The sequence below is a fragment of the Pogoniulus pusillus genome, unplaced genomic scaffold, assembly GCF_015220805.1.
Source record: "Pogoniulus pusillus isolate bPogPus1 unplaced genomic scaffold, bPogPus1.pri scaffold_63_arrow_ctg1, whole genome shotgun sequence".
NCBI lineage: Eukaryota > Metazoa > Chordata > Aves > Piciformes > Lybiidae > Pogoniulus > Pogoniulus pusillus.
This window is the reverse complement of record NW_026974713.1, coordinates 344,230-359,215: the sequence shown is the minus strand read 5'-3', so window position 1 is coordinate 359,215 and position 14,986 is coordinate 344,230. Positions and strand designations below refer to the sequence as shown.

The 14,986-nt window shown below is 51.4% G+C and overlaps 1 protein-coding gene across 1 annotated transcript in view; it reads right to left on the bottom strand.

Annotated features, from left to right (window-relative positions):
• The window catches only part of LOC135174396 (zinc finger protein 850-like), a 393,382-nt gene that overhangs the window by 221,241 nt on the left and 157,155 nt on the right, over window positions 1-14,986 (bottom strand). The window contains 1 exon segment of the mRNA XM_064141675.1: window positions 9,066-9,658. Within this exon segment, the coding sequence (XP_063997745.1) occupies window positions 9,066-9,658 (593 nt within the window).

Genomic DNA, 14,986 nt, shown 5'->3' with positions numbered 1-14,986 from the left:
CTTTCAGCCTGGCCAGAGCCCTTGGCCCTGCCTGCTGCAGCCTGTGCTACACTGTCCAATGCCTGCAGCTCTTTCCTTCAGGCTGCTGACTCCCATCCTGCTTCTCCACCTAGCTCTCACATGGACATGTCCACACCTTCCCTGAGGTGTCTCTGCTCTCAGTGGCCATTCCTTGAGGCCTCTGGGGGACCTCATCCCTATCAGATCTGTCAGCTGAGTGACATTTCTTTGTCCTCATCTCCAGTCTGAACCTTCCAAGCTGCATGTGTGGAGGTTTTGGTCTCTTCCCAGAAGAGTTTCATCACCTCTGACCCCACCCATGAAGGCCAATGGGATCCTGGGGTGTGTTAAGAGGAGTGTGGCCAGTAGGCCAAGGGAGGTTCTCCTCCCCCTCTATTCTGCCCTGGTGAGACCTCAGCTGGAATATTTCACCATGGGTATCTGGGGTAATGGGTACAAACTGCAGCACAGGAAGTTACACCTTGGCATGATGAACTTCTTGACTGTAAGGGTCACAGAGCACTGGCACAGGCTGCCCAGAGAGGTTGTGGAGTCTCCTTCTCTGGTGACTTTCTAGCCCTGTCTGAATGCATTCCTGTGTGCCCTGTGATAGATTCTATGGTCCTGCTCTGGCAGGAAGGTTGGACTCAATGATCTGTGGAGGTCCCTTCCACCCCTAACATCCTCTGCTCCTGTGATCCTGTGAAAACAGGTGCTGAAAGCCATCTGTTAGAGTGAGAGCCTGACCTCAGTGCCAGGCAAGGGCATGGAACAGGTCATCTTGAGCGCCATCACACAGCACCTACAGGATGGCCAAGGGATCAGGCCCAGCCAGCATGGGTTTAGGAAGGGCAGGTCCTGCCTCACCAACCTGATCTCCTTTTATGATCAGGTTACCTGCCTGGTGAGCGTGGGGCAGGCTGTGGATGGAGTCTAGCTGGACTGCAGCAAAGCCTTTGACACTGTCTGCCACGAGAAGCTCCTGGCCAAGCTGGCAGCTCATGGCTTGGACAGATTCACTGTGTGCTGGGTCAGGAACTGGCTGGATGGCAGAGCTCAGAGAGTGGTGATGAATGGTGCTATATCCAGTTGGCAGCTGTCACTGGTGGTGTGCCCCAAGGATCAGTGCTGGGCCCTGTCCTGTTCAATGTCTTTATTGATGATCTGGACGAGGGCACTGAGTCCAGCATCAGTAAGTTTGCAGAGGACACCAAGCTAGGAGCAGGTGTGGATCTTTTGGAAGGTAGGAGAGCCCTGCAGAGGGACCTGGCCAGGCTGGATGGGTGGGCAGAGGCCAATGGGATGAGATTTAACAAGGCCAGTGCAGGATTCTGCACTTTGACCACAACAAGCCCAAGCAGTGCTACAGGCTGGGGTCAGAGTGGCTGGAGAGCAGCCAGGAAGAAAGGGACCTGGGGGTACTGGTGCATAGTAGGCTGAAGCTGAGCCAGCAGTGTGCCCAGGTGGCCAAGAGAGCCAATGGCATCCTGGCCTGCATCAGGAACTGTGTGGTCAGTAGGATGAGGGAGGTTATTCTTGCCCTGTGCTCAGCACTGGTCAGGCCACACCTTGGGCACTGTGTCCAGTTTTGGGCCACTCAATTCAAGAGAGATGTTGAGGTGCTAGGAGGTGTCCAGAGAAGGGTGACAAAGGTGGTGAGGGGCCTGGAACACAAACCCTATGAGGAGAGGCTGAGGGAGTTGGGCTTGTTTAGCCTGGAGAAGAGAAGGCTCAGGGGTGACCTCATTGCTGTCTACAACTACCTGAAGGGAGGTTGTAGCCAGGTGGGGTTGGTCTCTTCTCCCAGACAACCAGCAACAGAACAAGGGGACACAGTCTCAAGTTGTGCCGGGGAAAGTCTAGGTTGGATGTTAGGAGGAAGTTGTTGGCAGAGAGAGTGATTGGCACTGGAATGGGCTGCCCAGGGAGGTGGTGGAGTTGCTGTCCCTGGAGGTGTTCAAGGAAAGCCTGGATGAGGCACTTAGTGCCATGGTCTGGTTGACAGGGCTGGGTGCTAGGTTGGACTGAACGATCGGGGAGGTCTCTTCCAACCTAGTTGATTCTATGATTCTATGACTCTATGATCATCCTGCATGACCTGGCCACCAGCACAAGTCACTCAGCAGCCTGTGGCCCTGCAGAATCTCAGCTGCCCCAGGGCTCCTATCAGGCATTGCAGGAGCCCAACACTCACCCTGCTGCATCCCAATAGAACTGAGGCTTCAGAGTGAAGCATGAAAGGTGGAGGCAAGGCAAAGAAGAAGCGACCAGAACTGCAGACACCTCCATTGTCCTCCTCTGGGTCATCTGACAGCAAGCCAGACACCACTCCTGCTGTGAGCAGCCCCCAGCATCGACAGCTCCAAGGGAAAATTGGTCTCTGAATCCAACTTTGCTGCCTTCCACACCTCCAACACCCATAGACCATCCCCATGGAGCCAAATCCCCTGGGCTGAGAGATGTGCAGCTACAAGACCTTCTTGACAGACCCCAGAAGCTGGAAGCCAAGGAGGAACCAGCAGAGAAAGTGGATGAGTATAATGCTGGTCACTTGCCAGCGCCCCCTGCCCCTCTCCCATTAAATCCTACAATGCCTGCCCTGGAGCCTGCCCCAGGGGTGTGTCCCATGCCCCTTAATGCCCCATCACTTGGGACAGGAGCTGTGGGGCCTGTTGATAGGGGCGACCTGGCTACTAGGTGGAAAGGTATTATTAACAATGCTCTTGTTGAGGGTGAAATGCTCCCATCAGCGTTTGCGGTGGTTACAGGGGCTCAAAGAGGAGGGCAGTGGGTGGCGATAGAATGGAAAGTAACAAGAGAGCTAAGCAGGCAACAGCATCTTACAGGTTTGTGTCCCCATTTACCCAGTGGCTGCTGCAGCATTGATTTAGGGCTCAGCTCTTAGCACCGTACGACATAAGAATGTTCATAAATTCCACACTTAGCCCCTCTCAGCAGTTGCTGTTTTACCACAGATGGACAGAACTATGCGACAGTGCTGCGGCTGTGCCACGGCAGAACACGGACCCTTTGTACGGGGTTCAACCACAGATGCTTCAGGGGACTGGGCCCTTTGCAAGTGCAGATTTCCAAGCAGGCTTTCAAACAGAGGTGCTGCAATTATCTCCACAGCTGGCACATAAAGCCTTGCTAACTCTTCATGACCCTGCGCTCTCTACATCTGCCTTTACCATCCTAAGGCAGGGGGATGCTGAGAAATACTCAAGTTTCCTTGATTGCTTATATCAGAGCATCATGACTAATCCAGACTTAGCCGAGGAAATGAAGGCCAAGATGTTTGACCTATTGGCTTTCAACAATGCTAATGAGAAAACAAAAGGAGTGTTAAGTACCTTGCCGAAGGACACTGATCCAGACCAAGTGCTGGAAGCCGCTGAGAGCCTGAGGATGTCAGGGAAAACAGCTTACAGAGCTGCAGCAGTAAGAGCTGCCATAAAACCCCTCATACACGAGGAATGGAACAAGGACTGGCAGCACCTGCTTGGAATGGGCCAGCAATGAACAGCCTTGAGCAAGCATGTCTGTCACATTCCTTTTTTCACCAGGCTGCAAAGATGCTTGTCAGGCAATTCCAGATACCCAGCAGTGATGCCCAAGGCATTGTCAATTCTTGCCCAGACTGTCAACAAATGGGGTTTGGTATGGGGCTAGGAGTGAACCCAGAGGCCTGTTACCCTTACAGGTCTGGCAAATGTAACTCACACAGCAGAATTTGGCCACATGTAAGTGTTTGCATCAACACCTTCTCATTGGTTATTTGGGCAACAGCACAAACTGGTGAAACAGCTCCTCATGCCATGGAACATTTGTATGTGCATTCTGCAGTCCAGCCTATGTCTCTGGAACATTTAAGGACTTCTGTCAGAAGTCAGGCATTCAGCACATCACTGGAATCCCTCATTCCCCTACTGGACAAGCTGTTATGGAAAGGGCACATCAGACTCTGAAAGGTTTGCTCAATAAACAAACAGGAGGGGAGAGCAGAAGTGCTCCACATGACTGATTAGGGAAAGCATTGCCTGTGTTGAGCTATTTGCGACCAGCGGGCGACAGGCAGGAACCCCCAGGGGTAACACATGGGGGTCATTGATGTAGAGAAAACAGAAAGGCAGATACAAAAATTCTTGTACGATATAAAGATTTGACTACAGGAGAATGGAAATGCCCTGTGGAAGTTAAAATGACTGCTCAGGGATGTCTGTGCCTGCTGACAGGGGACAGCATACGGTGGATTCTGGCAAGATGGGTCAAGCCATGGAAACAGGCTCCAGCAGATTCACCGTCGTGATAATGACTTTATCATGGGCAAATGTGCAAGTCCCACACAACAGGGCACACTGCCACGCCCACTCCCCACCCTCGGCTTGGGTGCTTGAGCACAGCCTGGCAATGGAATGCACACCTACATCCCCCCCTCCCCCTGAGCACAGCCTGGCACTGGGAAGCACCCTGCCTCCCCCCCATCCAGTGCCAGGTCAGCAGGGCCCACCCCCCACCCCCTGCCTTCTTGCACCTTTCCAGCCAGGAAGTGCAGCTATTGTTTTAAAGTGATACAATTCTGATAATGGCTTTTAGCCTTTTGACTGTAACAGATCCTAGAGGTTACTGAATCAGATGTTAAGTGCCTGTTAACTGCAATAGTATATTGGAGTGAGAATGTTAAGTCTGTAGTTGTTTTACCCAGGTGAGACTGATAGGTTGACAATTTATTTTTCCTTTTCTTTTGAGTTGGCTGACTTAAAGGGTTCTTTTTTTTTCCCTACATGCCAGCAGTTCTAAGGAGCTCGATGTAATGTAACATCTTGGATTTTTTGGGTTTTGTCTTAGCACTGATTTCATGGTCTTTAAATTTTCCTTTAATTTATCAATTTCTAGCATTAATATAGTTAAGGAGAAGAGTTTGTTGTAGAGATTAGAGATTTTTTTCTTATCTCTTAGGTTTCTTCTTTTTAAGGACAAGGATCATGTGAACACAAGCAGAGAGGTAAGATGGTTATGACCTAGGCAAGGTTAATGTGGCAAAGATTATCAGATCCAGTTTTCACACCCGATTGGGCATTGCTTTTCTGTGGCATAAAACGATGCTGCACTTTAAGAGATGTGTGAGAGGCCACTGCGGTTCTACCATCACACTTATGCAGGTTATGCCTTCAGATACTGCACTTTGCACCTGGTTATGCTAACTGCACACCATTGCACTCAAAAAAAAAAAAAAAGGAAGGAGGGAAGGGAGAGGAGAGGAGAGAGAAGGAAAAATTAGAAAGTACTCTGGTTTAGGGAATGAATGTGCTTGGGTTTGTTGTGTTCAGCCTGTTCTGTTTTCCTGGTGGTGAGCAGAGGCCTTGCTCAGGTGGCTGTGCACTGGAATGTGTACTGAGATAGGGTTGTGCTTTGATCACCCTCAATGAATTTAGGAGCTTCACAGGCTTCTAGCAATGCTGTTTGAATGAACAGGCAATTGCAAAGGTAGAGCTATCAGTTCGACCCTCTGTTATGAGGGGCAGACCTATGCATTGGACAAGATGGGGAGCAGCTGCCTTTGTTAGTAGTGTTTTGGGGTGCTGTGTTTTTCATTCCTTTTGCAGGGGCCCTGCAAATTGGGTGAGAACTGATACCTTAATTTTTAAAAACAAAACAAAAGGGGGGAATTGTGGGAATGCAAAGTGAGGACGAGATGTGAGAACAGAGTGAAGGAGAAGAAGAACAGATGGATGCTGACCTTGGTTCCCACCAGCTGCTGGCTAACTTATCTCAGAAGGGATAAAGGACACCTTGTGAATGAGAAAAACAAGGCGTGGTTTATGCTGATGGAGTGGGTTGTCCTTGACTAATTATGCTAATGTGTAGGTGTGTGCCTTGTGGCCCTGAGGGTATTCATTGAGTGCCAAATGATCCAGGCAACCACCAATAGAACAAGGGGACACAGTCTCAAGTTGTGCTGGCGGAAATATAGGGTGGATGTTAGGAGGAAGTTCTTCACAGAGAGAGTGATTGGCATTGGAAGGGGCTGCCCAGGGAGGTGGTGGAGGCACTGTCCCTGAAAGTCTTCAAGAAAAGACTGGATGAGGCATTTAGTGCCACGATCTAGTTGACTGGATAGGGTTGGGGGATAGGTTGGAATGGATGATCTTGGAAGTCTGTTCCAACCTGGTTGATTCTATGACTATGACATTGAATCATCTGGAGTCCAAGTGGCACTGCCTTTGATCACACTGATCCGTGAGGGCTCTGACCACATTTCCCGTGGGCAAGCAAGCAGCTAATTCTGCAAGATATTTCCACTAACCCTCCTACTGTCTCCTCATAGGCACAGGGATTCTGAGCAGCTTTTCCTTCTCCCAGCAGTTGCTGCTTTTCTGTGCACCCTGTGCTCCCAGCAGGAATTCTACTGCCCCACCAGTGCCCTTCAGTCATTGCAGTGATCCTGGTGCAGCAGACTCAAAACTTAAACAGTCTTCATCTCAATCTGCTGGCTCAGCAGAGAAGGTTCTTGTAAGGATCCCCCAAATTAAACTGATCTGGAGCCAGGAGATGTTTGAGAAAGGCACTTCAATGTTATTTTTGCTTCTGTGTGCCAAGGGAAAGTTAGAGGATAGGAAAGGAAGAACAGCAGGGGATGCTAAAGCCAGGATTCAGCAATGTCTCACCACTCCTAAAGACTTCCTCCAGTGGGGGAGCTCCACATGTCCCAGTCACTCTCACAGATTCAGTTTCCCAGTCCCACAGGTGGCCACACTTCCTTAGCTGGTTGCCAGTTCCTTGCCCCAGGGCCTTTCTGTGGGTTTCTGCATGCTGCATAGCTCCAAGCTGTGCCTGTATCACTTATTTGTGGGGAGAGGTCTCTCTGCCTGAAGACCCCTGGCCCATCCCATGACATCTGCACAGGCACTTTCAGCTTCCAGTGCAGCAGCTTGAGCACAGAGCCTGTGGGTTTGTGCAGCAGCTCAGCAAGCTCCGGCTTGTGCAGCAGCAGGTCAGGCACACTGCTGAGAGCTGCGGAGCCAAGCAGCAGAGGAGAGGTCCTGCTGGGAGTATTGCTGGGAACTGTGCTGAGACACAGCAGCCTCTCTTGGGATGGTTTAACTCTTTGCACTCTTAAAAAAGCTCCTGAACACTCCAAGAAATCTCTTCCCACTTCTAGGTGGGTGGAAAGCCTCAGGGAAGCCCCAGATTAGCAGGAATCCATCAGGAAAACTGCTGAGGTAGGGAGAAGCCCTTTGGAAGCTGCAGGCCTGCTGGAAAGCAGTAGAGCCCTGTCGTGGAGGGCCCATAGGCCCAAATAGGCTTATAGATGCTTTGCCTGGCCTGGGCAGGTTTTTGTGCCCACACCAGAGGTAAACACATAAACGAGCACAAGGAAACACAGTACACCTGGCGTCATAAAGTCTGGCCTGCCCAGGGCCCAGGGTGTGTAACATGGTTGTGTAAGACACACAGACTTGGCTTGTGCCTGCCTAGTGCAAGGCCCATGCTTTTCCCAAGTTAGGGAAAAGCAGGCTTGTGGCTTTTGCCTATTATGGTATGCTTTGGCTAACTGCCAAGCTGATTGGTCACTGTGGTGGCCAAAGGGCCATTAATCTCAGCCCACATTTGATAAATAGGGGTAGACAGGTAAGCAAAGTGCTTTTGCTTTTGCTTATGCCTGCTTATGCCTGCCTGCTTGCCTGACTTCCTGCCTGTTCACCCACAGTGCATCTACTCTTTTCTACAGAGACAGAATCTCCCATGGGCTCCCAGCCAGCCATGCACACCTGCACACCACTGCTGTGAGTTACCAGGACTAGATCCTGCATTGCCTGCCTGTATCTATGGAGCTCAGTCTCCCGTGCAGCCATGCACCCCATTGCACACCTGCTGCCTGATCACTGCCTGGTAAGCTCCTCTGCTGCAAGTTACCAGGAGCAGACCCTGGATTGTCTACACGCAATCAGCCTGTGTGGCCAATGTGAGACTGTGCTGAGACCAGAGAGCATCCTGACTCTGCACCTGAAGGTCCTGCCTAAGAATCCCTGGACAGAGCATCCAGAAGAAGCCAGGAGATCAAGTTCAGAGATTCCATGTCTGCATCCTTTCCCCTGAAGCCAGGAGGATTCCAGCCTCAAAGTCCATGGGCAGAGTTCCTGAAGATCAGACACTTGTACAGGCTGTGACGTAGCCCCAGAGGGTGACTGATAACTAATCAGAATTTGTGAGTAAATGCTTTAATGCCTCTGTAATCTCTACTGCCTTCTGCCATGGAGCAGACAGGGCTTGGGCCCAGCTGCTGGGCAAGCAGCATACTGGCCCCAGGTGGCATACTGACCGCAGGGAGAGTCCTCTCTCTGTTTATAGTGTGGATGTTTGCTACTTATTAACAAGTGATTCTTTGATGTTATTCCCAGAATGTCTTCCATAACCAAGCAAGAACAGATATTAATATTAAAATTCAGTGGTTGGGGTGGTGAGAGCTCAGAGTACTGAAATTAATCAATTCTATATTTTTACAGAATATCATCTTGCACCAATTAATATTTCCCCCCCTTCTGCAACAAGCTCCTCACTGGAAACCTGACAGAACCTTTCCAGGTACTTCCAAAGACCTCCCTGAGATCCCTCCTACACACTATAAAGATCCCCAAAGTCAATCCCAGAGCCCTCCAGACCCTCAAACACCTAACATCCTGTAATACTCCCCAAAAAAATCCCTCTGAGATGCCCCTGAGACCATCCCCCAGCAAGACACTCTCAAGACTCTTCTGAGAACCTCACTTTGAACCACCTGAACTGGGCACAGGGCTCCAGCCCCATTCTTAGGGAACAAATGCCCCCAACACTTGGGCACTGTGGGCAGCAATGTCCAAAATAAAAGCAAAAAGACAGGATTTGGGTCACTTTGGGATTTTATTGACACAACTGGGCACTGGACAGAGGGGTGAAAAAGAGGCAATTTTGGTTCAATCTGCTGGAAAGGCTTTCTTGGGGTGGGGGCACATTTACCCCAACAGACCCGGGGTGGGTCTAGTTGTGCTTCCCCTGCAGCATGGGTTGGTCACCACAGTGGGTACGGCGGTGGTAACTGAGACTGCTGCTTTGAGTGAAGCTCTTGCCGCAGTCAGAGCAGGTGTAGGGTTTCTCACTGCTGTGGATGAGTCTGTGTTGGATGTATCTGTAGCTCATGGTGAAGCTCTTGCCTCACTCTGCACAGGGGAACAGCTTCTCTCTGGTGTGGATGCGGCGGTGGATGGTGAGATCTGAGCTGTGTTTGAAGCTCTTGCCGCAGTCTCTGCAGCTGAAGGACTTCTCAGTGGTATGGACACTGCAGTGCTGGCTGAGGGCAGACTTCTGAGTGAAACTCTTGCCGCAGGCAGCACAGCTGAAGGGCTTCTCGCCCGTGTGGATTCTATGGTGGTTAATGAGGCATGAGTGATGCATGAAGCTGTTGGGACAGCTGTAGGGCTTCTTGCCAGTGTGGATTTGGCGATGGGCAATGAGGTTAGAGTGCAGTGTGAAGCTCCTGCCATAGTCAGCACAGCTAAAAGGCTTCTCGCCGGTGTGGATTCGGCTGTGGACAGTGAGGTTTGAGCGCAGTGTGAAGCTCTTCCCACAGTCAGCACAGCTGAGCGGCTTCTCGCCAGTGTGGGTTCGGCGGTGGTCAATGTGGCCAGAGGGCCATGTTAAGCTCTGCCCATATTCAGGGTACTGAATCAGCTGCTTGAGTGGCACAGAGGGAGATACCATGAACCTGTTCTCTTCCTCTTCATCCTCATCATAGTCATCATTCTCCTCACTGTTATCCTCTGGCTTGACCTCTTTGTCCTCCACTTTCTTGCGGCTGTACTTCGCTTGCTCTGTCTTATTCTCTGGGTGCTTCTCCTCCCTGTTCTTACCTGGGTCCTTCTGTGAGGCCATGCGGTAGGGGAAGAGGTCACTGCTGTTACCTGGGGAAGATGGAAGCACCTGACCCCAGCAGCTCAAACCCTGATATCCTGCCTTGGTCAATACAGCCTCTTACACCTGACACATCACAGCAGCCAACACTCACTTGCCATGATGTGGGGTCAGATCTCGAATCCCTGTGCTGAGATTGCAGGTGCAGGTGGGGGGTGGGGAGGGCAAGATACCCTGGTCCTTACGGTGTGATCCCAACCCCCGTTTGCCAGCTCTGTGCTGTTGGCAGGTAGGTTCCTTCCCCAGGCTGTGCCCTTTGATCTCTCCTGGTTCAGACAAGAGGCAGCAGTGCTGATCCAGGAAGTCCAAAAAACCCCCAAACCTCTCCCATCCACACTGCACATTGCAACCCCATACACAGCCTCCTTCCACACAACTGACCCCAACCTGCCTGGGGGGCCCACAGACTCCTACACCAGAGGATGTTCCTCAGAGCACCAGTGGCACTGAAATGTGGTGGGCAGGAGTGTCTGCAGGGGGTTGGGATGTACCATATGGATCAAGAACAGGCTGGGGTCCTGCTGTTGTCCCCTAGTCTGGGTTCTTTACCTGCTGGGCTCTTCCAAGGGACAGCTCTGCTCTTCCCCAGCACAGAGGGACAGGGCTGACAGAGAGGAGACACAGCCCCTGTGTCCTGGAGTCCTGTATACCCCTAAATTCCTCTCCCTCTGTGGCTTGAATGAGAGAGGAAAAGGCACGAAAAGACCTGTCTCCCCCCCACAACCTGCAGGCATGAAGGGGATGAGCAAGGGGCCCTTCCAGCACAAAGGGTGCCCGCACAGTGCCCATGCTGGAATCGGGCTTGGCTGTGGTCTTCGCACCTAGGCAGTGGTAACTCTGCTCTTTGTCTAGGAAGGGTATAAATATTGGGGGACTTCTCACCTTTGGGGTTCCTGCCTTAGAGATCCTGCCTGCCTGAGCATTTGTGCCTGCCTGAGAATTCTCCCCCCCTGTCTGGTTAGATTCTGCAGCAGGAGCCCCTGGTGCTCTGTTCCAAAGGACTGCTACACACATCAACACCTTTTGTGCAGACCTGAATACCTCTTAACGACTCTTCTACAGCTTCAGAAGAGAGAGTGAGAGCACAGACCACTGGACCAAGTCAGCCTGACTGATTTTGGCTCAGCTTTATTATTAAGTGAGAAATGCTATTCATAAATAGCTCAAGCCTTTTCCAACTTCTAACTTCCAAAATAGTCAGATTATATATGGTATCCTGTAGATCTTCTCAAATGAGCTGAATCTGCTAATTAAAGCTAAATAAATTTCTGTACACAGTTTTGGAGTGGGTTTTTGGGAATATAAAATAACTCTATTTTTGTATAAAATCCCTGACTCGGCCACATTAATTCCGTGCATCCACAACTGTCTGGAAGCACAGCTTGGGCCTTCCCCTTGCTGGCTTCTGCCACTTCAGCTGGGCCTGCTGCTATCTTCCCCCACTGCTGGTTTGGTTGCTGCTGTTTTTGCTGCTTCACCGCTGCTTGACCCCTTCCCCACCTTCGCTAAGGTAATTGTATCTCTGTAGTAGTTGATTTCTATTCACACTCTTATATTTGAACTATAAGAAACACAATTTCATTTTTCCCTGACTTTCCAAACAAATCCCTGTTGTGGTGAGTATATTCCACTGGGAGAGGGATCCATCCTCCAGTTCAATTAATGTTTCTGTACCTTGCTGGTTATTGCTGGATCTGGTCAGTATCTGTAAAGTGTTTCCATGGCCACGTGAAGAACTGATCATTATTAAGATCAGTGGTCAGGGCTGGCAGAGTTCTGAATATCAACATTAATAATATTAATTTTGGGAAAAACATCATCTGGCATTAATTAATCTCCCCTTCGTAACAGCCCTGTGACATCACAGAGCAGGATGTGTGACATCATAGAGAGGGTTACACAGCACCACAGAGCAGGTTGCATGATTGTCACATCACAGAGCAGGATGTGAGACTTCACAAAGAGGCTTGTGTGGCAATATAGAGTGTGAGCCATCACAGAGTGGGCTGTGTGACAGAGTCAAGGTGGCTTTGTGACATCATAGAAGGGGATGTGAGACACCACTGAGAGGGTTTTTGACATCCCAGAGAGGTGATGTGACTGTGTAGAGAAGGCTGTGTGACACCATGCAGCTGTGAGCTCCAGCTGCAGAGAGCAGTGCAGAAGTCTGATGCAAGGAGCAGGGAGGGAAGCCCCAGGTGGGCAGTGAGAGGCATGGGGAGGTTGGGAGGGTGGGCAGTGAAGTTGTCCATTCAATGTCAGCTCTCAAGGGACAGATTCTCCTGCCAGGACAGACTTCCTGAGCAGACAGCCTGCAGCATTCTCCCTTGCTGGGTGCTGCTCTCACTCTCCTCTCATCTGAGAGATAATCAAATACTTCCCTTTGCCATGAGCACTGAGCTGTGTTTGCTGTGTTCTGACAGCTTGTAGATAACTGCAGAGAGAAAAACAGCTCCTGAGGGCACTTAGGGCTCATTGCATGAACTTGAGGAGCTGCCAGGAGACTGAAGAGACCTCTCAAGAAGTCTAAGGCAGAAGAAAAACTCAAAGAACCTTGAAGCTTTGATGGGCCCCACTGAGGGTTGTTCCTGAGAAAGCCTCCACAGGGACTTGTTAGAGCAGCTCCTTGGAGGCCATGAGTGCAGGGAGGCAAAGGCAAAGTGCAGGCCAGAAAAGCCTGGGCTTGGTTTGTGAAGCAGAAAGGCCAAGCCCTGACCCTCAGGCCTTGCCAAGGCAGATCCTGAGAGCCTCAAAACAAAGTTTCATCTCCCCAGCCATAGGAGCAGAAGCAACTGCCAGAGCCAAGGGCACAAAGGCCTCAATCCTCTGGGGCCTTTCAGCCTGGCCAGAGCCCTTGGCCATCCCCACTGCAGCCTGTCCTGTGCTGTCCCATGCCTGCACCTCTTGCCCTTCAGGCTCCCATCTTGCTTCCCCAGCCAGCTCTCACCCTGACAGTTCCACTCCTTCCCTCAGGGCTTTCCACCCTTGCTGGAGTTGCCTTGGCACACAGCCAAACATGGGCTGCCCACACTCCTGGCTCCCCTCTTGCACCACAGCTTTACCCTTTGAGTGACATTTCTGTCCTCAGCCACAGCCTGAACCTTCCAAGATGCACTTCCTAAAGGCTTCCTTCTCTGCCCACACCCAAGAATGCTCCAGCAGCTCACAGCAGCCTTGAGGCAGCAGCACAGCACTCTCTGAGCCTTCAGCTTCTCAGTGAGAGCCTCCAAAGTCCATCCTGGCAGATCTTCTTCCTCCAGACCTCCTCTTTCAAGGCCATGTGGCTGCTCCTGCACCTCATGGCCCTTGCCCTGTCAGACAGGGGTGGAAATGGGTTACAGATGAGAGTTCAGAGCACAGGAAGGAGGTGTGAGGCTGAGGTGCCCATGGGAAGGCTGAAGGCTCAGAGATGCCTTTGAGTGCTGGGGCTCAGGCCAAGGCTGAGGAGAGCCTTTGGTGGCCTCTTGATGGTGCTGGGCAGGGTTCAGGTGAGGGCCAGCTGTGAGGAGCAGGGATTGTGTTGGGGCTGGGCTGAGTGCTGCAACTAAGGCCAAGTGGTCAATGCAAAGGGTAAAGGCTGGGGCCAGGATGAGCAATGGAGGCAGAATTAAGGGCAGGGATGGTTTAGGGAGGGGCTGAGGTTGAATGGGTGAAGTGAGGAATGGGCTCAGCTCCTTTTGGGTAGAGCAGGGGCCTGAGGTCAGGAGAGGAGCAGTGGTTAGGCATATAGGGCCTGGGGACACTGGCTAGAGAGAGTGTGAGAGGCTTAAGGTGCATTGGGAGCAGATCAGGGAATCCAGTTTGTAATGGGACTGGGCCAAGTGAGTATGGGGAAGGTGTCTGAGGATCCAGTTTGTGCTGGGACAGAGGCCAGGCTGTGCTGAGAGGGGTACTGGGAGTGGGCTACAATAGCAATTAGCAGTGGTAGAGAGCCAGGTCTGAACTGAGAAAGGGAAAACCAAAGCAGTCTGTACTGGTGTGTGGCCTGGTCTAGACTGGAGGTGATCAGGAGGTCTGATTTGTACTAGGAAATGTCCCAGAGTGCCCTGGGATGGTGCCAAGGGTCCAGGGAGTACTAGGAAGGAGCACAGTGTGTACTGGGAGGGGTTCAGAGTATCCATGTCCCAATTGGAAGGGATCCAGTGAGTCCCAGGAGCATCAAGGGGATCCAGTTTGTGCTGCATTGTAGCCCAGGCTGTATTGGCCTCATTGCCTCCTTGTCCATCCTCAGGAGCCTGGCAGGGTCTGTGCCATAATCCTTGTGGTGGAGAGTCCCAGGGGTCACAAAATGGGCTTGATCATGTCCTGTCCTGTCCAGACATGTTTACTGCCTGTCTGCATTGCAGCCAGAGGCAGGAAAACAGCACAAATGGAACCCAGACAGCCCAGTCTGGTTTAGTCTGGTCGCATGAGAGGGGTTCCATAAGGCCCACGCCCCTGTCGCGTGCAAGGCGTCTGCGCCCCCCATGTTTGGAGGAGAGCAGCCTGTGGGGTCTGCCTTTTGTGGGTATGTTTGGGTGATTGCCAGAGGTGATTGGGTGATTGTGTGGCCAATGAGACCATTAGCCTCGGGCACTGTGCTATAAAAGGGGGTGAACAGGTGAATAAGGAGCTTGCCTGCTCCTTCCTTCCTCGCTTACCTGCCACTCGCCTGCCCTTTGCCTCAGCCGCCTCAGCCGCCTCAGCCACCTCAGTCACCTCAGCAGTCTCAGACAACTCAGCCACCTCAGCCTCTCTATGATGTCACAGAACGCCAGCTAGGACATCACAAATCCTTCTCTATGATGTCACTGAATGCCTTCTGTCATGTCACACAGAGGTAGCTGTGATGTCACCAAATTCTCTCTGCCATCTCCCAGAGCCCACTTTATGATGTCACACAATCCCCACTCTGACCTGAAACGCTTCTGGACATAAAGTTACAGAATCACTTCTGTGACATCACACAGCCCTCTCTATGATGTCCCACAAACTCCTCTAGGATGCCACAGAGCCCTCTCTAAGATGTCAAAAATTCTCACCATGATATCCCACAGTC